At 39.7% G+C, this 25076-nt stretch overlaps 1 protein-coding gene across 3 annotated transcripts in view; it reads left to right on the forward strand.

The window, feature by feature from the left end:
- The window catches only part of LOC128695078 (G protein-coupled receptor 137Ba-like), a 164218-nt gene that overhangs the window by 88444 nt on the left and 50698 nt on the right, over window positions 1–25076 (forward strand). For all 3 annotated transcript variants that reach the window (XM_070091433.1, XM_053785470.2, XM_070091434.1), the window contains one exon: window positions 8354–8469. In XM_070091433.1, coding sequence (XP_069947534.1) covers window positions 8354–8469 — 116 coding nt within the window. The remainder of the gene's footprint in view (window positions 1–8353; window positions 8470–25076) is intronic.

The following is a 25076-nucleotide window of genomic DNA, read 5'->3' on the forward strand; positions in this document are numbered from 1 at the left end:
AAGCTGAAGCATGAGAATGGAGTCTTAATTACTGTCGAAGGTGAGGTGGAAGATCTCGAAAACATTGCAGGGGACGGGGTTCACTAGTAGAAACAAAGAAGGCAAGAACTAAGGAGTACTGCAGCATGCCTACTGAACATGCTAGGCAGGTCCCTCTGGAATCCAACCCTTCTCACTCATAACTAGTACAGTGGAACCCCAGATATCAGCTGCTGCGTTTATCGGCTGAATTGTATTTAGGCTGGTTTTTGGGCAGAAATTTTGCTCCGTATTTTGCCCAGTGCCTCGCAAATCAGCCCTATTAGACACATCAGCCTGCCTCTCGCTGGGATGCTGCACATAGGTGAGCCAGTCTCCCTGTGTCTCTCGGTGAATGAGCATATACTCCATGCATTCATCCAAACTTTTCCTTAAAATCCATTAGTTTTTGTGCTTGTTTATTAGGTACGACTGTGAAATAAGCCACCCTGGGCCCAAAGAAACTTCCTAGTGCCAGCCCTTTCTTAAAGAAAGTGAGAAACACGATAGAATTGAAGAAAGAAATTGTAGCAAACTACAAAAGTGGAAGAAGAAGAAGAGAGGGGAGACTGTGCCATCTTCAGTGATTCAACGATATGTACGATACTAAAGCAGCAGGAGTCGATAAAGGCTATAGCACCAGCCAGCGATAAAGTGTAGCATTAACAGTGTAGCAAGTAAGTTAACCCTTTCAGGGTCGACAGGCCCTCTTAGAGACGTGTTCTCAGGGTCGGCCAAATTTCAAAAAAAAAAATTATTTTTTCTTATGAAAAGATAGAGAATCTTTTCCCAATCATAATGACACCAAAAGTATGAAATTTGATGGAAAACTTACGGAATTATGCTCTCGCGAAGTTAGTGGTCTCAACGATGTTTACACATCGGCGATTTTGCCCACTTTGAACCCTATTTTCGGCCAATTCCAGTGTACTTGTTGACAAAAATCATAACTATTTCGCTAGAACTCCATTTTTTCTATCGAATGAGTACAAGAAACCACCCATTTACCGATTTCAACTATCCAATACAGTGGTCAGAATTTAGCAATTTTGCCAATTTCACCCAAATTTCAAAAGATGCCAATTTCCAAAAAGGGTCCTGAATAAACAAGAAAGACATTCCTGGCACTAAAATAACATTTCCTCTGTTCATTAGTCACGTCCCCATGCCCCTCTTACATTCTTCTGCTTTCCACTTTGAATTTTTATTCTCACAAAAAAATAGAAGATTTACTGTTATGCAGACTACTGCATTGGTGTAGAAATGGTATAAATATTATCAGCACACTTGTGAAAGAATATTAGACTCACCAGTTGACGTGTATTGGATGCATAGCATGATTTGTTTACTTTTGAACTTTGGTAAAAATTGAACATGTCTGCTACTTTGAGTGCAATTTCAAGGTAGTTTTCTTTGTAAAACCAGTCAAAATCATCTCAATTTCTGTAATATGTCTTCCATTCTATAGAATGAGACCAGGAAAACTAGAATACAACAATAAATACCATACGAAAATACAGTGCAAAGTCACTGTTTTAATCCAAAAACACATTATGCACTGTGGGCTGCAGGAATTTTTTTATACCATGCACACTGACCACATAGACCCATTCTTTCATACGTAGGTCTACCAGCTTTCTCCCACTAGATTTGAGTGCGCTAGAATTTAGGCATACTAGTATGTCAAAAACCCTGGTGCGTAAGCCGTACTAGTACGGCCGAAACCCTGAAAGGGTTAAGCGATTAAGCGATAGAAAAAGGATACGAAACTAACTCCTCCAATCTTATTGGAGGCATATAGGGCCACTGACAACACTGCAGCAGCCACCACCATCACTATACAGCTTATGCTGCCAGTGGCCCTGATAACCCAACAACAACAACAACACCATCACCACCATTCGTGACATACGTAATGACATATTTTATTCATTCTAGAGTGTATATCAGATTTCTATGTTATTTATATTGTTTATTATGTCATATTAGATCAGTTGTGATAGATAAATAAGCCGTAGAGTTGATATTAGCATCATATTGAATGAGTATCTTACCTTGCCTCCAAACAAACTCTCCTTCTCCCTGTCTTCCATAAGCCAACAAGAGTCTTCAATAAAAATATGTAATGTTTATATTTATTTATATTTATTTTTCGTTGTTTTCTGTATGTAAAACTATAGTTTTTTTTTTTTTATTTATTTTTTTTTTTTACTATTTTTGGGTATCTGGAATGGATTAATTGTATTTACATTAATTCTTATGAGAAATTGCTTCGAATTTAGGCCAACCTTCTGGAACGGATTACGGCCGATATTCGGGGTTCCACTGTAGTTCAGTGAAGAAATTGTGGAAGATGTCTTGTATACCAAGATACCGATGGCATCTTGGTACAGGCTGAGGGACTGACCAGCTCAAAAACTACTTCTCCAGGGTTGATGGACTGATTACTATGCTACTATGCCTGCTGGCTCTGTATTTGACTGAAGAATCATACTGTGTAGGCAAAGCATTTCAATTAACAATAAATATACTCAGTTGTTGCACATGCATCTTACTCTTCAACCTGTCAGTATTATATACCATTTCAACACAAAAAATCTGATACAAAGTAAGTTATCGCAGTTGTATTTTCATGATGATACAGTTCTGGGAGATTCTGATGAGAAATTTAGTATCGACACATTACCAGCAAAACCTGGTACAAGCACTGATGTCCATACAGGGGTGAAAGATAGGGAGGAAACAGAAAAAAATACACTAGCAGCGAATGCAGCTACAATGAATCCTAGCAAACAGAAATCCAATCTATGCAAATACTATGCCTTGGGTATCTTCAGGCACAGTATACCTGGTAAAAGGTGGGACTTGCACCTTTGACCATCCCAAAAAATGCCACACCCACATGACAACAGGAGAGTGCAACTTCCCCTCCTTTAACTTATTTCACCCAAAAATGTGTCACTCATCAATCCATGAAAGAAAATGCTACAACACATACTGCCAGGCACATCATCTAAAGGGGACAAGAAGACACAGACCAGCCAGACTATGAGAAACAAAACCGGGGAATCACAACCCGTCCAGGGACAGTTTTTTTTTTTAGGGCCAGGAGGGAAAAAAGACTGGCAAGAAATGATGATAATCCTACACCAACCGAAAACACTTCTGGAGCAGAGGCACAGACATTGGCCTCCACTGCAGAACAACAGATATTAGAGCCAGCAAATAAAACCCCCCTGAATTCCACCTACATAACGACATTTGTCTTTGCAAACATACAGGGTCTAAAGCCTTCAAAAAACAACAAAATTCCTTTCATCAAGGGACTACTCACGGAGTCAAATGCAGTGTTTGCTGCTTTCACAGTGACCCACATAAAGGATCATTATTACAATGAAATATGGATCCCAGATGCAACAGACTAAACAGGCAACAAGGGGGGGAGGTTGGCCTGTACGTCACAGAGTCGCGTATTTGCTCAGAACTGCTAAACACCTCAAATGATGTAGTTGAAGTTTTGGCGGTAAAGATTGAAACCCAAAACCTTGTCATTGTGATGGTACACAAGCCTCCAGATGCAACTTCCCAGCAATTCCAGGAGCAGCTTTTGAAAATTGACCACTGTCTGGAAAATCTCCCTACTCCTGCCCCAAACTTCTTACTACTAGGAGATTTCAACGTGAGACACCTAAACCGGAGGAGTATAGCAAACAATGTTTTAGAGATCACCCCAGGAGGCAGCTCAGATGAAAATTCACACATGCACAAACTATTAAATCTCTGCACTAAATTCACCTTAAACCAGCAAATATTAGAGCCTACAAGACTAGAAAATACGCTGGACCTCATCTTCACTAACAACGACTATCTGATACGTAATATAACCGTATCAAAGACAATACACTCAGATCACAACATAATAGAGGTGCAGACATGTGTGCACAGGGCTCCTGACCAGCAAAATGTGATTAGTCATGAAGGTCTCTTCACAAAATTCAGTTTTAATAAAAGCATACAGTGGGATCAAGTCAACCATGCCCTAAATGAAACAAGCTGGGAAGATATCCTAAACAACACGGATCCGAACATTTGCCTAGAAAAAATGAACTCTGTGGTTCTTAAGATCTGCTCAAGACACATTCCATTAAGAAAAAGAAAGAGAAGGTGTAAACTAGAAAGAGAGAGACGTTCCCTATACAGACGAAGGCGAAGAGTCACAGAGCTGCTGAAAGGGGCCAATGTATCTGAAATACGAAGGGAGGCACTGGTCAATGAAATTGCAAATGTTGAACTTAAGCTGAAGGAATCTTATAGGAGACAAGAATCACAGGAAGAACTAAAAGCCATAAAGGAAATTGAAAAAAAAAAATGCTTCTTCTCTTATGCCAAATCTAAGGGAAAAACAACATCCAGTATTGGGCCTCTGCTTAAGCGAGATGGGACATACACAGATGACAGCCAAGAAATGAGTGAGATATTAAAGTCCCAATACGATTAGGTGTTCAGCGAGCCGCTGCCCAGACTAAGGGTTGACAATCCAGATTATTTTAATTCTTAATTAACGATACTCAAAATTTGCTCATCTCAAAAATCTCGGATGTTATTCTAACTCCAAAAGACTTTGAAAAGGCAATAAATGACATGCCCATGCACTCTGCCCCAGGCCCAGATTCATGGAACTCCATGCTCATCAAGAATTGCAAGAAGCCCCTATCGCGTGCCTTCAGCATTCTATGGAGAGGGAGCCTGGACACGGGTCATCCCACACACACTAAAAACAACAGACAGCCCCACTTCACAAAGGTGGCAGTAAAGCAATTGCAAAGAGCTACAGACTGATAGCACTAACATCCCATATCATGAAAATCTTTGAGAGGGTTCTAAGAAGCAAGATCGCCAACCACCTAGATACCCATCAGTTACACAACCCAGGGCAACACAGTTTTAGAGCAGGTTGCTCCTCCTTGTCCCAGCTACTGGACCACTATGACAAGGTCCTGGATGCTGAGTGTTGAGGATAAACAATATAGATGTAGTATACATAGACTTTGCGAAAGTTTTCAACAAGTGTGACTATAGTGTAACAGCACACAAAATGCATGATAAAGAAATAACAGGAAAAGTTGGTAGATGAATCTATAACTTCCTGACAAATAGAACACAAAGAGTAATATTAAGCAGAGTAAAGTCCCAGGCAGCCACGGTGAAAAGCTCTGTTCCACAAGGGACTGCACTCGCTCCCATTCTATTTTTCATCCTCATTTCGGACATAGAGATGTAAGCCATAGCTCCATGTCTTCCTTTGCAGATGACACCCGGATTGCCATGGCAGTGACCTCCATCAAAGTCTTTGCGATATTCCAAGTGGAAATCAATCAAATCATCAAATGGGCCACTCAAAACAATATGAAGTTCAATGAGGAGAAATTTCAATTACTCAGATATGGAAAGCTTGAGGAAATTAAAAATGTATCAGGGTATACGACAAATTCTAACCATACAGTAGAGTGAAAAAGTAATGTGAAGGACCTGGGAGTGATAATGTCAGAGGATCTCGCCTTCAGAGACCACAACAATGTATCTACCTCATCTGCTAGGAAAACGATAGGATGGATAATGATAACCTTCAAAACAAGGGATGCCAAGCCCATTTTGATTCTTTTCAAATCGCTTGTTCTCTCTAGGCTGGAATACAGCGGTACACTAATGGCCCCCTTCAAGGCTGGAGACATTGGAGACCTGGAGAGCATACAAAGAACTTTCATGGCACACATAAGTACGATAAGGCACCTAAATTACTGGGAATGGTTAAAGGTCCTTGATCTGTATTCCCTGGAATGCAGACGAGAGAGATACATGATAATATACACTTGGAAGGCCCTGGAGGGATTGGTACCATGAAACTCACTCCCTGTGAAAGCAAAAGACTTGGCAGGAAATGCAACATTCCCCCAATGAAAAGCAGGGGCACCACGAGTACACTGAGAGACACAGTAAGTGTCCGGGGCCCAAGACTGTTCAACTGCCTCCCGGCCTACATAAGGGGGATTACCAGTAGACCCCTGGCTGTCTTCAAGAAGGCACTGGACGGGCACCTGAAGTTAGTACCTGACCAACTGGGCTGTGGTTCATATGTCAGTTTGAGTGCAGCCAGCAGTAACAGCCTGGTTGATCAGACCGTGATCCACCATGAGGCCTGATCTCAGACCGAGCCGCAGGGGCGTTGCCCCCCAAAACCCTCTCCAGGTAAACTCCAGGTAAAAACCACATTTATGTGATTTACACAGTAAAAGAGTTTATTATAACCATCCTTTATTAATGTAAATTCCACATTAATCTTTAGTGTTTCAAGGCCCTGTACAGAGCCTTGAAAGGTTCTAGAACCTAATCAGGGTACATGAAGTTATTGACATTACCTCTAGCCAACAGGGTACTTTTCATCATCCTCAAGTAACCAGTCAAGAGACCCTTACTTCTTTTTCAAGGGTGGCGAGGTGTTGAGATTTTAAGCAGTGTGGTTCTAGATTTGGGAGAGAGAGAGTGAGTGAGTGAGTTTTCCATTTGTTCACAATTGCTCATTAGGAAAAGTAATTATTTGGACTCACAAAACTTTATAAAAAATGTACAGAAGTTACAAAACAAGAGTAAAACAGTCTTAGAAAGGTTCAATCTATAAGATATTAGAAACACATCTAAATCTCTGTTATTTTGATGGCTGAACTCAATACCTGGAGTTTACCTGAAGACAGTTTCAGAGGTCAGTGCCCCACGGGTCGGTCTGAGACCAGGCCTCATGGTGGATTAGGGTCTGATCAACCAGGCTGTTACTGCTGGCCACACGCAAACTGACATACGAACCACAGCCCAGTTGGTCAGGTACTGACATAAGTTGCCTGTCCAGTGCCTTCTTGAAGACAGCCAGGGGTGTATTGGTAATCCTCCTTGTGTATGCTGGGAAGCAGTTGAACAGTCTTGGGCCCCGGACACTTGTTGTGTTGTCTCTCAATGTACTCGAGGCACCCCTGCTTTTCATACAGTTAAAAATTGCTATAAAATACTGTATAATGTACAGTGTGTAAAATACATCTTGTTTGGTATCCCATTTTCCTGTTAAAAAAAAATGCAGTTTGCTGATGTCCTTACAAATCTAAATAATTACGGTGTAACCCCGGATTTCGCACGCACCGAATAGTGGACGTTATGGATTTAAGACACTTTTTTTTGAGCAAAACTTTGCTCCAGATTTTGTACCTTGTCCCAGTCTGCCCGCCGGGACGCCGCCTCAGTCTGGCTCTGTCACTGGTTGAGTGAACATTCATCCAAAACATTTCACAATTTTTGTGCTTATTTATTGATTGCGACTGTGAAATGAGCCACCATGGCCCAAAGAACGTTCTTAGTGCCAGCTGTTTGGTAAAGAAAGTGAGAAACCACAATAGAATTCAAGAAAGAGATTGTAGAAAAAATACGAAAGTGGCATACGCTTATCCGAGCTTGCCAGGATGCATGGGAAATGCCAGTCCAGTGCCAGTAAAAGACAAAGAAGGGAAGTAACCCCAGAGAGGCCTTTGTTACCTGAAGTCCTTATGGAGTGGGATTTCCTTTCCGAACAATAACCTTAACTCTCTCTCCCCTCCTCGCCTACTTCAGTACGCCAACAAGAGTCTTCAATAAAGGTATGTAATGTTCATTTATCATTAAAATTAGTGATTTATATTTATTTCTCATTGTTTTCTGTATGTAAAACTATAGTTATTCTTTTAAAAAAATTTTTTTTTTTAATCTTTTTGGATGTCTGGAACTGATTAATTGGATTTACATTATTTCTCATGGGAAATATTACTTCGGTTTTTGTACGTTTCGGATTTAGAATGACCTTCTGAAATGGACTAGGTACGAAATCGGGGGTCCACTGTACTGTACTGTGCTTCTCTTGTTTGTGAAGACTTCTAACATTCATGGCTTAGTGGTAATGATAGTTTCTCACATTTAGTTAGTGGCTGGATTAAATACACAATACTCTTTACACAGATATTTTCAGGATATTATGGAATCTCTCTTCTTGGATGTGTGATCTTGGTATTGTGAATACTCTATGATGTTGGGTGTTCCTGTAAAAATATGATTTGGTCCCAGATTATCTTAATGGTAGACCTGTTACATTATATCCATCTTATCAGAAAAAATGTATTTTCAAAGAATTTGTTTCATAATTTTTAAGTGCTAGTACTATATGGGTCCTTGTGCACTAACATAGGTTTTTATTTTTAATTCAGACTTATTGCTTTACATATTGTACAGCTCTTCATACAATATTGTTCTGTATATTCCATAGCTTTTGTCATATCCACCAATTCTGGAGCCAATATCGCGATCAGGGAACAGAATGAGTGATAGTGATGATGATGGTTCATTCAGCCACTACTACGCCCATCACTACCTCCACCCACAGTACGTATAGTATTATCCTATAAGTCTGTTTTATCTCTATGGGGAAGTGGAAAAGAATCCTTGCTCTGTAAGCCATATGTGTTGTAAGAGGTGAATAAAATGCCTGGAGCAAGGGGCTAGTAACCTCTTCTTCTGTATAAAGTACTAAATGTAAAAAGAAGGTTTAAAACTTCAGAAAGAGGATGATGTGAAATATTTACTGACACTGTGGGGAAGACTTTGAGAAATGCGTTGACTGTGGAAAAGATATTCATATTCATGAAAGGTCTAGAGCTATCATTCAACTCCCGATGATTTTTTTTTTCCATCATACTATATCGCTTGTTTATGATTATTGCATATTCATTTAAATACTCAGTAAGATCATACCAACATTCAGAGGACCACTGATAAGCCAGTTGATGAGAACATTATCATATTAGAAAAATGTAGTGTGCATCATTTACCTGTGCATCATTTACCTGTTTAGCTAGTCCTAATTAGCACATCCTGCAGATAGATATGACTTGGGATAAGATAAACACATAGAGGCACACTTGTTTGAAGAGCCCAAACTGCCGTCATTATTTAAAGACATCACCACTTCCCATGGTGCATATTGAAGAGTCAGAATCTGAAGACTTGACCTTCCGTGTTTCAGACAGTAGAACTATTATTAATCTACAGTGAGCTCTCTTATTAAGCTATTCTATTGAGTGTAATTTTTTTTTTTTTTTTTTTTATTTTTTTTTTTTTTTTTTCTTTTTTTTTTTTTTTTTTTTTTTTTTTTTTTGGCAGATGCACTTAAAAGTGTATCTAAAATTGATTTGCATGTAAAGTGGACATTCATAATTTGTGTGGGTTATGTTCCTGAAAACTGCATTTCCAATGATTTCCGCATCGTGTAGAGTGAAAAAACATATGGGGGAAAATAAGGTCACGTTCATCAAACCTTCATATCTATGGCCTAGGGGAAGCCAGCTGTTGACCTTGTTTAAAAGTTTATTTCTTTCATAATACTGCTGGTATATATAACAAAAATTAGACCAGAGGTCAGCAAACTTTTATAGGTGTTACCCCAAAGCAAATTTGTGTAGAGGGAAATTATCCACTAGACATGAAAGTCCACAGAATCTGGAAAACACAAGGAGCATTCAAATTCAAAATAGTTTATTGAATCCATTTGTATGGTGAATACAGTCATACAAGCTGAAAAGTATGTATTATATGTGATAAAGCAACTTTTAAAATAAAACACAAAATTATCAAAATAATAAAATGAAAAATAACCTGAATGAAATAAAAAATTGTAACAGATGTTACATAATTAACCCTTTGACTGTTTTGGTCATATATATACATCTTACAAGCCACAGTTTTTTGATGTATATGTATACTCATAAATTCTAGCAGCTTCAAATCAAGCAGGAGAAAGCTGGTAGGCCCACATGTGAGAGAATGGGTCTGTGTGGTCAGTGTGCACCATATAAAAAAATCGTGCAGCACACAGTGCATGATGAGAAAAAAAAAACTCTGACCGTTTTTTTTAATTAAAGTGCCGACTTTGTGGTCTATTTTTGTATAGTACAGTATTCCCTCGATAATTGTCGGGCTCGTCGTCCTTTTTGAAAATCGTAGCGTTATTTTCATCCACACATTGGCTCACAAATGGTCGGTTGACTCGCTAATCGTCGTTCGTCCTGGACATGTACTCACGGCTCTGAGCCGCCTCATCCTCCCTTCCCAGCCAGTGTGCCTTGTTTACCAGTGAGCAACAATCCCCTTACTTGTTCATACGAAATATTTCATAATATTCCATTCATTTTAGTGCTTGCAAGTTATTTAAGTGCTAAATAAGCTACCATGGCTCCAAAGAAAGCTCCTAGTACCAAGCCTTTGGTAAAGAAGGTGAGAAATACAATTGAATTTAAGAAAAACATCATTGAACAATATGAAAGTGGCATACGTGTGGCCGAACTGGCCAGGATGTATAACAAATCCCATACAACCATATCTTCCATCGTGGCCAAGAAAAAGGAAATCAAGGAGGCTGTTGTTGCAAAGGGGGTAAATATGCTGACAAAAATGAGATCAGTACTCGAAGATGTTGAGAGGTTATTATTGGTGTGGATAAACGAGAAACAATTAGCAGGAGATAGTCTTATGACTTAGATTATTTGTGAAAAGGCTAGGCAGTTGCATGATGATCTGGTAAAGAAATTGTCTGCAACGAGTACTGATATTTGTGAATTTAAGGCCACCAAAGGTTGGTTTGAGAGATTTAAGAACCGTAGTGGCATACATAGTATGATAAGGCATGGTGAGGCTGCCATTTCGGACAAAATTGCAGCTACAAAATTCGTAAGTGAATTCAAGGAGTACATAGAGGCTGAAGGACTGAAACCTGAACAAGTGTTCAGTTGTGACGAAACAGGCCTCTTTTGGAAGAAAATGCCAAAGAGGACCTACATTACTCAGGAGGAAAAGGGACTTCCAGGACACAAGCCTATGTAAGACAGGCTGTTACATCAGGGGCCATGTCTATAGGCCTGTTTTGGCCCCTTTCCATAACAAGATGTCGAATTCAGCTCTGGTCTAGTTGTCCTTAGACACATGTCATTTTAATATGGGGATTATCATTAGGAGACTGAACCGACTAAATAAAATGTGATCTTTATTATAAAAGAATCCATATAAAACTTAGTATGTGTTACAAAGTTCTCTCTCTCTTGTAGTGTTATACATAAAAGTATACATTGTCTGAGACTAAGTAATCTTCTAGAGCAGGGGAATGTATTAAAGGCTGAGTGCCTGAATGTGCTTAGAAGAGAGTGTATGAAGCTACTCTGAGCGAGTGTGGGAACCTGCTCAGAGCAAGGGTGGTGAACCTACTCACTGTACCAGTGAGTGGTAAGCTGACGTCAGGTTGGTCACGTGACTTAGGGAGACATCAGTACCTGAACTGCTAACTGGCACTGTAACTAGTGGTTTCCCACTACATGACAATAACAATATTATGAACGCATAACAATATAATATGACAATATTACCATTGACATATATAGAGTGGTCCCTCAATAATCGTCCGGCCTGAAAGTCGTCCATTTCGGAAATAGTCCTGTTTTTTCGTCAAAATATTGGCTCGCAAATGGTCCGGTAACTCGCTAATAGTCCTTCGTCCCGGACGCGTACTCACGCTCTGAGCCGCCTCGAGCCGCCTCGGCCTTTCCTTCCCAGCCAGTGTGCCATTGTTTACCAGTGAGCGACGGTCCACTCACGTGCTCCAGCGAAATATTTCATAATATTCCATTTATTTTAGTGCTTGCAAGTTATTTAAGTGCTAAATAAGCTACCATGGCTCCAAAGAAAGCTCCTAGTGCCAAGCCTTTGGTAAAGAAGGTGAGAAATACGATTGAATTGAAGAAAAACATCATTGAACAATATGATAGTGGTGTACGTGTGGGCGAACTGGCCAGGATGTATAACAAATCCCGTACAACCATATCTTCCATCATAGCCAAGAAAAAGGAAATCAAGGATGCTGTTGTTGCAAAGGGGGTAAATATGCTGACAAAAATGAGATCACCAGTATTCGAAGATGTTGAGAAGTTATTATTGGTGTGGATAAATGAGAAACAATTAGCAGGAGATAGTCTTATGATGTCGCTTATTTGTGAAAAGGCTAGGCAGTTGCATGACAATTTGGTAAAGAAATTGCCTGCAACTAGTGATGATGTGAGTGAATTTAAGGCCAGCAAAGGCTGGTTTGAGAGATTTAAGAAGCGTACTGGCATACACAGTGTGGTAAGGCATGGTGAGGCTGCCAGTTCAGACCACAAGGCGGCTGAAAAATATGTGCATGAATTCAAGGAGTACATAAACAGTGAAGGACTGAAACCTGAACAAGTGTTCAGTTGTGATAAAACAGGCCTCTTTTGGAAGAAAATGCCAAAGAGGACCTACATTACTCAGGAAGAAAAGGCGCTGCCAGGACACAAGCCTATGAAAGACAGGCTGACGCTAATGTTCTGTGCTAATGCTAGTGGGGATTTCAAAGTGAAGCCGTTACTAGTGTACCATTCTGAAAATCCCAGAGTGTTCAAGAAAAACAATGTTATGATGAGTAAATTGTGTGTGTTTTGGAAATCTAATAGTAAGGCATGGGTCACGAGGGAAATTTTTGTATAGTGTTTCAATGAAGTGTTTGGCCCTAGTGTGAAGAATTATCTCCTGGAAAAGAAATTAGATCTCAAGTGCCTCCTAGTAATGGACAATGCACCTGCTCATCCTCCAAACTTGGATGACCTAATTCTGAAGGAGTTTGGGTTCATCACAGTAAAGTTCTTGCCCCCAAATACCACTCCTCTCCTCCAGCCCATGGACCAGCAGGTCATTGCAAACTTTAAAAAAACTACACCAAAGCAATGTTTGAAAGGTGCTTGAATGTGACCTCAGACACTCACTTGACCCTACGAGATTTTTGGAAAGAACACTTCAGCATTCTCCATTGCGTAAGCCTTATAGGTAAGGCTTGGGAGGCAGTGACTACCAGGACTTTGAACTCTGCTTGGAGAAAATTGTGGCCAGATTGTGTCCACAAGAGGGATTTTGAAGGGTTTGGGGCTGACCCTGATGTCAGTTGTTAAATCCATTGTGGCACTGGGGAGTTCCGTGGGGTTGGATGTGAGTTTGGAGGATGTGGAAGAGTTGGTGGAAGAGCACAACGAAGAGCTCACCACTGAGGAGCTGCAAGAGCTTCAGCAGGAAGAGCAACAGATTGCAGCTCAGAATCTTGCTGCAGAGGAGGAGGAAGAGAGATGGAGGAAGGTGCCTTCTTCAGAAATTAAGGAGATTTTTGAAATGTGGGGTAGGATGGAAGGATTTATGGAGAAACATCACCCTGAGAAGGATGTTGCAAGCCATATCAGCAACTTGTACAGTGACAGAGTCTTGGCCCATTTTAGGGAAGTTTTAAAGAGACGCCAGAAACGGAGCTCTCTGAACAGTTTTTTTGCAAGACAGGACTCCAGTGACTCTCAAGGTGGTCCTAGTGGCATTAAGAAACAGAGAAGAGAAGTAACCCCAGAAAAGCAATTGGTACCCAAGGTGTTGATGGAAGGGGATTCCCCTTCCAAACAATAAATCATCCAATCAGTCTCCTTCTCTAGTCTTCCATACAGAAAGAAGAATCGCCAATAAAGGTAAGTGTTATTCTGTTAATGTTTAATTCATCATGTGCCACTGTATTGTTTATGTACTACATCTATATTTCATGTTTAAAAAATTTTTTGTTTTAATACTTCTGGGTGTCAGGAACGGATTAATTGAATTTACATTATTTCTTATGGGGAAAATTGATTCGTAAATCGTTCATTTCGATAATAGTCCCACTTCCAGGAACGGATTATGGACGATTATTGAGAGACCACTGTATATAATAAAAAGGAACACATTCTAGTTTAAAATGTATCGGATATGGCCATACTCGTAACACCTCCCCCCCTCACGACCGCAGGTCGCACCAGGAAAAGTAATAGTTTCTACTCTTCAAAGCAAACGATATTTCAAACAAAGAAAATATTTCACAAAAAGGTAATTCACTCTTGAGCCATGCTGCTCTGAATTTCAGTCTCTCACTATAACATATGCTTCATATACTTGGTCTGCACATCAGCATATCTGTGTACATGTAGAGACAGCAACAGGCAGACGATCATGACTTCATTGAGCTTCACAGTACTGGATGTGATTGCATTTGATCAGCAGTCTTGAATGATTTTTAGGAGACAATATTCCGCTCCTACCGTGGCAGTGGAATACATGGCAGTGAGGACCTCTGTCACAACATCTGTGTTTTGGAAAGGTTGAGTGACAAGGTGTGTGAGAGGGGTGGCGTCTGGTCTGCATACCGCGCCACTCATAACATCTGTATAACACCTTACACTCAGCTCCAACTATCTCCTTGATTTATCAATACACAACAACACTACTGTTGATATACGGAAAGTTATTAAACATGAGCAAAATAGAGGTACAGTGGACCCCCGAGTTTCGTGATTAATCCGTTCCAGAGAGCCCGCCGAAGGTCGAAATTCACGAAACTCGAAACCATTTTCCCCATAAGAAATAATGGAAATAAAATTAATCCGTTCCAGACACCCAAAAATATTAAAATAAAATATTTTTTTTCAAATTAAATAAAGATTTACATAATGAAAACAATCAGAAATCAAGTATATGCATTTAAAATAAATAATAATAACATTACAATTACCTTTACTGAAGACTTCTGGGTGGATGGAAGACGGGAGGAGGGGATAGGAGGAAGGTGTACACTATTGTTTGGAAGGAGAATCTCCTTCCATTAGGACTTTAGGTAGCAAGTCCTTATCTGAGGTTACTTCCCTTCTTCTTTTAATGCCACTGGGAACAACTTGAGAGCCACTGGACCCCTGGCGCACAAAATGTCTATCCAGAGAGGTCTTTTTCTGGCGTTTCTTAAAGATTTCCCTGAAGTGGGACACAACACTGTCATTGTACATGTTGCAGATACGGCTTGTTTCAGCTTGGTCAGGGTGATACTTTTCAACAAAACTTTGCAACTCATTCCACATTCCACACATGTCCTTAATCACTGAAGAAGGCATCTCATCCACTCCCTCTTCCTCCTCCTCTGAAGCAAGTTCCTCGGCCGTGGTCTGGTGCTGTTCCAGTTGAAGCTCTTGCAGTTCGTCAGTGGTTGCCTCTTCCCTGTGGTCCTCCACCAACTCTTCCACATCCCCGTCACTCACTTTATTTACCAAAGGGCTTGCACTAGCTTTCCTTGGGTCCATGATGACTTATTTAGCAGTTGCAAGCACAAAAAACAATGGATTATTATGAAATGTATTGTATGAACCTGCGGGGTGATGGTCAGGTGTTGGTAAACAATGGCACACTGAGCATGAATGGCGTGGGAGACTGGCTTTGTGTGCGCAGTGACGGGCAGACGGGTACTGGATGGTCGCCGAAACAGGAGTTTTTTCCACGAAACTCGAGGCCAAATTTTTCCACAAAAACTCGCCGAAGGTCGAATTTCGCGAAAGTCGAGGCTGCCGAAACTCGGGGGTCCACTGTAAATAAATTGGCTATTAAATATAAAATTTATAAATAAATCTTAAATAATCTTTATAAAACAGTCTCTGATTTTCTCATACTCAGATTTATTACTCTATTCAGCTTTAAGGCTATGCATATTTAAAATTCCTTAACACATCTCCATCTTTTTATCACAAATATAGAGTGAGTTCAGTACTTAAACTGTATTAGACAAAATATTTGTCTTGACAAATATCAAAATTTAAGTGGTAAAACTTTGCCTACCAAGTTGAACTAAGCATTCGTGCTATCTACCACAATGTAGATACTAGCTCAATGTAGCGGGAACAGCAGAAGATCTGAGCGTTACCTGTTTCAGCGTCGCCAATTTCCGAGTCCCTTACTGACCTCAGACATATGTTGCCTAGTCGACAAAACAACTGTACTTCCATCTGGAACACTAAGGTGAGTGAGGGCCAGCAGCAGGAGCTCACGACAGAGCTCCAAGACTGGAAGAGATATGCCAAGAGAGGCAGCAGTAGTGCCTCTGAAGACTATGCAGAAATTGTCGATGATGAGGGCAACTTCTGTACTCTGAAGACCACAGATGACGAGAGGAAGCGCTGAAGTGTGCATCGGAGAAATCATCGGAGAGGGGTCAGTTTAGTGATGTGGGAAGTGTATGCAGATTCCTGCTCAGGGACTAACTCTTGATACAGATGCTAGTGTGTCAGGAGAGTATGCATGAAATATTAATGCTGGGAGTGAAACCTTTCCCCAGGCATCAAGAACAACGATGTCTTGAAGAGTATACGAAGAGCTTCCTGAAGTGTCTGTCGAGTCTACTCTCATGTCCCTCTGCCGGACGTGTGTACCTTCAAAACGACCTCTTCCAGGTGATGAAGGGAACTAAGTGAAATGCTCAGACGAAAAGATGCAGCAGCACGGGACAATGTGGTGAGAAAAACCGTCGTTTTCAAAGCATGTCTTGGGGTTCCGACGAGCTACTCCTCTGTGCCTCCTCTCAGCTGAGCAACAAGACAAGTTGCTGAAGCAATGGCTCAGTAACAGATAGGAAGACAATCCCTGACTCTTCTGAGTCAGGGATTGTCTTCCTATGTATGAAACTACTCTGAGCGAGTGTGGGAACTTGCTCAGAGCAAGGTTGGTGAACCTACTCACTGTACCAACGTCAGGTTGGTCACGTGACTTAGGGAGACGTCATTACCTAAACTGCTAATTGGCACTGTAACTAGTGGTTTCCCACTACATGACAATAACAATATTATGAACGCCTAACAATATAACAATATTACCATTAACACATATATATATATATATATATATATATATATATATATATATATATATATATATATATATATATATATATATATATATATATATATACATATATGTATAATAAAAAGGAGCACATTCTAGTTTAAAATATATCAGGTATGGCCATACTCGTAACACAGGCTGATGCTCATGTTCTGTGCTAATGCTAGTGGGGATTTCAAAGTGAAGCCGTTACTAGTGTACCATTCTGAAAATCCCAGAGCGTTCAGGAAAAACAATGTTATGAAGAGTAAATTGTCTGTGTTTTGGAGATCTAATAATAAGGCATGTGTCACGAGGGAAATTTTCATCGAGTGGTTCAATGAAGTGTTTGACCCTAGTGTGAAGAATTACCTCCTGGAAAAGAAATTGGATCTCAAGTGCCTCCTAGTAATGGACAATGCACCTGCTCATCCTCCAAACTTGGATGACCTAATTCTGCAGGAGTTTGGGTTCATCACAGTAAAGTTCTTGCCCCCGAATGCCACTCCTCTCCTCCAGCCCATGGACTAGCAGGTCATTTCAAACTTTAAAAGTGCTTTAATGTGGTGTCAGACACTAACTTGACCCTAAGAGATTTTTGGAAACACTTCAGTATCCTCCATTGCATAAGCCTTATAGGTAAGGCTTGGGAGGGAGTGACTACCAAGACTTTGAACTCTGCTTGGAGAAAATTGTGGCGAAATTGTGTCCACAAGAGGGATTTTGAAGGGTTTGTGGCTGACCCTGATGAGCCTATGTCAGTTGTGAACTCTATTGTGGCATTCGGGAGTTCCATGGGGTTGGATGTGAGTTTGGAGGATGTGGAAGAGTTGGTGGAGGACCACAACGAAGAGCTAACCACTGAGGAGCTGCAAAAGCTTCAGCAGGAACAGCAACAGATCGCAGCTCAGAATCTTGCTGCAGAGGAGGAGGAGGAAGAGAGATGGAAGAAGGTGCCTTCTTCAGAAATTAAGGAGATTTTTGAAATGTGGGGTAGGATGGAAAGATTTATGGAGAAACATCACCCCGAGAAGGATGTTGCAAGCCATATCGGCAACTTGTACAGTGACAGAGTCTTGGCCCATTTTAGGGAAGTTTTAAAGAGACGCCAGAAACAGAGCTCTCTGGACACTTTTTTTGCGAGACAGGACTCTAGTGACTCTCAAGGTGGTCCCAGTGGCAGTAAGAAACAGAGAAGAGAAGTAACCCCAGAAAAGGACTTGGTACCTGAGGTGTTGATGGAAGGGGATTCCCCTTCCAAACAGTAATGCAATCTGTCTCCTCCTCCAGTCTTCCAAACACTAAGAAGAATCGCCAATAAAGGTAAGTGTTATGCTGTTAATGTTTCATTCATCATGTCCCATTGTATTGTTTATGTACTTCATCTATATTTCATGTAAAAAAAAATTTTGTTTTAATACTTTTGGGTGTCAGGAACAGATTAATTGTATTTACATTATTTCTTATGGGGAAAATTTATTAAAAAATCGTCTATTTCGATAATCATCGCACTTCCAGGAATGGATTAATGATGATAAAGAGGGACCCCGTATTTATGGTTGTATTCTCATTTTCTTGGTCTCATTTGATAGAATAGGAAACATATTATAGAAATAGAGATGATTTTGATTGGTTTTACTATGAAAAGAACCTTGAAATGGAGCTCAAAGTAGGGGAAATGTTTGATTTTTGCCGATGTTCAAAAGTAAACAAATGATGTCATTTTCCAATAATTGTCCAAGTAGCCATTCTAATATGCAGTCATGAATGGATTGACATTATTTGTACAATAATTACAATATTGCAGTAGTCTGCATATCAGTAAATCTTCTATTTTTTGTTTGAATAAAAATTCAAAATAGAAAGCAAGAGTAATATCAGAGGGGCCTGGAGATGTGACTAATGAACAAAGAAAATGTTATTGTAGAGCCAGGAATGTCTGCATTGTTCATTCTGGACCCAATTTTGAAATTGTCATATTTTTTAATTTTTGTGAAATTGGCCAAATTGCAAATTTCTGACCATGTTATTGGGTAGTTGAAATCAGTAAATGAGCGGTTTCTTGTACTCATTCGATAGAAAAAAATGGAGTTCTAAAGAAATAGCTATGAGTTTGGTCGACTAGAACAACGGAATTAGCCAAAAAGAGGGCTCAAAGTGAGCGAAATCGCTCACTTTTTTTTTTTTTTTTTTTTTTTTTTTTTTTTTTTTTTTTTTTTTTTTTTTGTTTTTGGAAATTTTGCAACACCAGGAGACACCTCAGGATTTGGGGTTGCGACAGTCAAGGGGTTAAAATCTCATTAGGGAACTAAAGAATTTCATTGGAAATCTTTTCAGGTTTTAAAGAAATGTTTCATTTTTGATTCATCAAAATTAGGGCTTTTTGATGATAATTTGCCTCGCTTATAAAATAAATTTTTGTGCAATTTTATTTGTGTTTATTGAGCCTTTCATTACCCCTGAGATTTTCATTTTTTATCTCATTTGGGATAATTTACCCCGGTTCCCTGACATCCAAATTAGACACATGCAACACTTTTCAATTCATCAGAACTTAATAACTGGAGACGGCCACTAGCATGCCTAGGCATTTCAAGCAGACTAGTACTAATTCTTACTCTATATTGATATAGGTTATGGAGCAGCACATTTGAATATACATTATTAGATAAATACTTAATTAGATACTTTTCTAATTAGGCACATACATAATTAGATTTGAAGTATTGAGGTAGAACAATTTATGTAGTAATATTATAAATGATAAATTTAGTAATGGGGTTGGATTTTTCTGTTTCCATTAAAGCTTATACGTATACTTGGAAGCATGTCTTAGGTAGACTTAGGACTAACTTAAGATTTAATAGACAATAGCTGTACATATTAGTAATTTTTGCAGGTAGTAGGTTGGTACACAGCAACCCGCCCAGAGAGGTACTACCGTTCTGCCAAGTGAGTGTAAAACAAAAGCCTGTAATTGTTTTACATGATGGTAGGATTGCTGGTGTCCTTTTTTCTGTCTCATAAACAAGCAAGATTTCAGGTATGTCTTGCTACTTCTGTTTACGCTTAGGTCACACTACACATACATGTACAAGCATATATATATACACACCCCTCTGGGTTTTCTTCTATTTTCTTTCTAGTTCTTGTTTATTTCCTCTGACCTCCATGGGGAAGTGGAACAGAATTCTTCCTCCGTAAGCCATGCGTGTTGTAAGAGGCAACTAAAATGTCGGGAGCAAGGGGCTAGTAACCCCTTCTCCTGTATAAATTACTAAATTTAAAAAGAAAAACTTTCATTTTTCTTTTTGGGCCACCCTGCCTTGGTAGGATACGGCCGGTTTGTTGAGAAAAAAAAATATTAGTAATTTTATGTTTACAGTCAATTGGGTGGGTGTAAGTGTAAATTAAGGGGAATTACAGATGTCGAGAGTAGGACTACATTGGTTTGGATGTGTTCGTGACACAAAAAAGAAAATTGGGTGATTTTCATTTGGTTAGCTAATGATGGGGTGCGTTAGGGAGATAAGACTTTTTTAACGGTAGTTTTGAAAATGGTGGTTGAGTCTGCAGTTCTAGAGTTTTCAGGCATGAGTTCCAGATTTTAGGCCCTTTTATATACATCAAATTTTTGTAGAGGTTTAGCCGGACATGAAGAATGTCATAGAGATTTTTGTGTCTGATATTATGTCTATGGGTCCTGTTGCAACTATCAAGAAAGTGTTTTAGTTCAGGGTCAGTATTGGAATTTATGGTTCTGTAAATGTAGGTTGCACAGTAATAGGTGTGAATGTTCTGTACAGTGAGTAAGTTTAGGTCCTTGAAGAGTAGGGGGGGGAAGTGTTGCCGAGGAGTGGATTGCGTGGTAATTCTTATTGCAGCTTTTTGTTGGGTTATTATTGACTGTAGGTGGGTTGCTACTGCTGAACCCCAGGCACAAATAGCATAGGTGAGGTAGGGATAAATGAGTGAATAGTATACTGTTAGTAGGGCTGATTGTGGTTCATAGTAATGTATCTTAGAGAGGATCCCAACCATTTTGGATACATTTTTTGTTATGTGTTGGAAATGTGTGTTGAATTTCAGGTTGCTGTCAAGGTGTAGGCCCAGGAATTTGCCCTCATTATGTTTAGCAATAAGAGTGTTGTCAATCATAATATAGAAGGTTTTGTCACTATTAAGTGTAAGTTTATTGGCAGTCATCCAGGTCGATATTTTGAGAAGCTCTTCATTAGCAATGGTGTTGAGTGAAGCAAGATTCAGGTGGGAGATGACATAAGTTGTGTCGTCAGCAAAGAGAATAGGTTTCAAGTGTTGTGATACATTGGGAAGATCATTGATGTATAAGAGGAAGAGCAGGGGACCAAGGACACTTCCCTGTGGCACCCCAGTATCAAGTGGTCATGTTGAAAAGGTTTTAATTAATTAATAGAGATGTATTGATACCTGTTAGTAAGCTAGGATTTGAAGTATGTAAGTGCATGGCCTCTTATACCATAATGGTCAAGTTTGTGGAGTAGGATGCCGTGGTCTGCTGTATCAAAAGCTTTCCTTAGGTCTATAAAGAATCCTAATGGATATTCGTTATTTTCCAGTGCTGTGTATAGCAGGTCTAGCATTTTTATAATTGTGTCGTTTGTGCTTTTGTTTTTTCTGAAGCCAAATTGGCAGGGGTTGAGTATACTTTGTGCTGTTATAAATGAATATAATCTCTTGTGCACGAGTTTCTCGAAGATTTTGGATAGCAATGGTAAGTTTGATATTGGCCTGTAGTTATTTACATCTGTGGGGTGTAACCCTTGCTGTCTTTAGTAGTGTCAGGAAGATGCTAGTTTCTAGTAATTTTATTATTATTAGCACACTGGCCGATTCCCACCATCACTCACTCCATCACTGTCCTGCCAGAAGGGTGCTTTATACTACAGTTCTTAAACTGCAACATTAACACCCCTCCTTCAGAGTGCAGGCACTGTACTTCCCATCTCCAGGACTCAAGTCCGACCTGCCGGTTTCCCTGAATCCCTTCATAAATGTTATTTTGCTCACACTCCAACAGCACATCAAGTATTAAAAACCATTTGTCTCCATTCACTCCTATCAAACATGCTCACACATGCCCGCTGGAAGTCCAAGCCCCTCGCACACAAAACCTCCTTTACCCCCCTCCTCCAACCTTTCCTAGGCCGACCCCTACCCCGCCTTCCTTCCACTACAGACTGATACACTCTTGAAGTCATTCTGTTTCGCTCCATTCTCTCTACATGTCCGAACCACCTCAACAACCCTTCCTCAGCCCTCTGGACAACAGTTTTGGCAATCCCGCACCTCCTCCTAACTTCCAAACTACGAATTCTCTGCATTATATTCACACCACACATTGCCCTCAGACATGACATCTCCACTGCCTCCAGCCTTCTCCTCGCTGCAACATTCATCACCCATGCTTCACACCCATATAAGAGCGTTGGTAAAACTATACTCTCATACATTCCCCTCTTTGCCTCCAAGGACAAAGTTCTTGGTCTCCACAGACTCCTTAGTGCACCGCTCACCCTTTTCCCCTCATCAATTCTATGATTCACTTCATCTTTCATAGACCCATCCGCTGACACGTCCACTCCCAAATATCTGAATACATTCACCTCCTCCATACCCTCTCCCTCCAATCTGATATCCAATCTTTCATCACCTAATCTTTTTGTTATCCTCATAACCTTACTCTTTCCTGTATTCACTTTTAATTTTCTTCTTTTACACACCCTACCAAATTCATCCACCAACCTCTGCACCTTCTCTTCAGAATCTCTCAAGAGCACAGTGTCATCAGCAAAGAGCAACTGTGACAACTCCCACTTTATGTGTGATTCTTTATCTTTTAACTTTCTAGTAATTTGTTAAGAGTAATGAAATAGCAGGCAAAAGTACATGAGCTGCTTGCTTGTACAATAATGGTGGGACTTGAGACACATTCCCTGATTTATTTTTAAGTGATTTGATAATCGAGGTGACTTCAGTGGGTTCAGTGGGTGCAAGATAGAAGGAGGTTGGGAAATTCCCATCTTAGTAATCACTTGCTCGGGCGTTGGTCGCTTGGATTCTGCTGGCGAGATTTGATCCTATGGTTGAGAAGTCATTTATCTTGTTAACTATATCAATAGGCTGTTGTTGTGTTTCATTCGGTTTACTTAGGACAATATCCCTATTTTTTTCAGTTTGTGGGTGCCCAGAATCTGAGAGGGTGTTTTCCAGGTCTTTTTTATATCTCCTCTTGTTTCGCTGAATCTGCTTGACTAGTACAATTGCTTGGCCTTTCTTATTAGTTTGGTGAGAATTGATGCATAATGTTTAATAATATCCTTGTGTATTAAGCCCTGTCTGTATTGTTTTTCATTTTGATGTTTCTTATCAATGGATCTTGGTATGCTGTTATTTAGCTATGGGCAACCTAGCCATTTATTTGTACATGTAATCTGTTTCCTTTTTATGGGACAATGTTTGTTATATAATCTAAGTAATTTGTTAAGAAATATGTCTATCCAGTCATCAATACTATTGGTATTGGAGAATTCTGTAGGCCAGTCAACAATCCCTAGCTCTGCTGTGAAGTTACTTGTTAAGGCCTCGTCATGGAGTCTAAAAGAAACTTTGTTGTATTCCAGTGGTTGTTTACTAATGTTTGTTAAGAGGAAGGTGGGGTAGTGATCAGTAGTACTGTCTGTGATTATCCTTGATTTAAAGGGGGCTAGTATATTGGTCCATATATGGTCAATTATGGTTGCATTTGTCTCAGTTAGCCTGGTTGGTTTTGTTATAGTTGCTTTTAGAAGTGTGTTGTTCATATTATTGATGAAATCAGTTACAGGCTGATTATCTGTTAGGCCAGGGTTAATGTTGAAGTCTCCAGCTAAGAGAAGGTGGTGCTTGTTCATTTAGTTGTTTGTTATTAGTGTCTTTAGTTTATCACTAAAATTGGGATGTTTGTATGTGGCATCCGGTAAATGGCTCCAATTGTTATAGGAGTTTTAAGGTTTTTTACAGTAAAATTTGCAAAAATATTTTCTCCATATTCATCACTATAGCAAGTGGTGTTGTAACAAGATAGTTCATTAGAGTAATAGATTGCAATACTACCCCCAAATTTGTGTGGTCTGCAGTTGTGGATTGCTTTGTATCCTGGTAGTGAGTAGATATCTATTGTGTCCTGTTTAAGCCAGGTTTCAGTGAGAATAATACAGGAAAAGGTTGTCTTTAGGGAATCAAATGAGTACCAGGAGGTCATCATAGTGACTCATGAAATCGTAATGACACGATTGCTGGTCCAGTGGTTAACGCGACGGTCTGGAGTTTTGTGACTCTCTGATTGCTGGTTCTAACCCCACCTGTGGTATGGTTTGGTCATCATAGTGTTTGCTTAGGGATCTAATATTATAATTAAGAACTGTAATATTTTTAGCAGTACGTACAGTGTATTTAGGACAATGCTGGCTTGTGATGCTGTGTAAACTCTATGAAATTTTCTGCTTTAATAATTTTTCCATGCTATTATCAGTCACCAGCATATTCAACGATTATATAAATGCAGCTAGCATATATAAATAGTAACTGTTGAAGGCACAGGAATGCTAAATTAGTGTAATACTAGCCATGCCAGTAACCTACTAGCCATAACAACCACGTCCCACCTCCACTCTAACTACAATTTCAACTACAATTTTCTTAGAATTGTCTTGGCACCTTCAGCATCACTTTTATTCATTTTGGGTGCAGTGATTAATATCCAGAGAGGAAGCAAGGTGATGTGAATCAAAATAGAGACCAGTAACCACAGATAGCCTGTTGTATGGTACATGTCCAGATAGATTAACGACTAATTTGTTTACACTGAGTAGTGATGCTTGGCCTCCCCCACTCCAAAATAATGGCCTTGCCACTAATTCTACCTCACAGAATATTTAAAACACAAGCTATATAGTATCTTAGGAGTGTTTACTGTAAAATGAAGGCCTTTTCTTGTGGTATTCCATTTTGGATGCATTTTTCAATCAAGTAAGGGGTTAAATCTGCATGAGTATCTTTTATTTCACCTCAACAGCTGTCTCCCATCATCTGTTACGTGCATTGATGACGACTGGTTTTATTAATGTATTTTTTGTACAGTATGTGCAAGATACAGTACATTATGTATGAGATTCTGGAACATTCCTGGTCCTTAGTGTAGAGCTCAT

The sequence above is a fragment of the Cherax quadricarinatus genome, chromosome 35 (assembly GCF_038502225.1).
Source record: "Cherax quadricarinatus isolate ZL_2023a chromosome 35, ASM3850222v1, whole genome shotgun sequence".
Classification (NCBI taxonomy): domain Eukaryota; kingdom Metazoa; phylum Arthropoda; class Malacostraca; order Decapoda; family Parastacidae; genus Cherax; species Cherax quadricarinatus.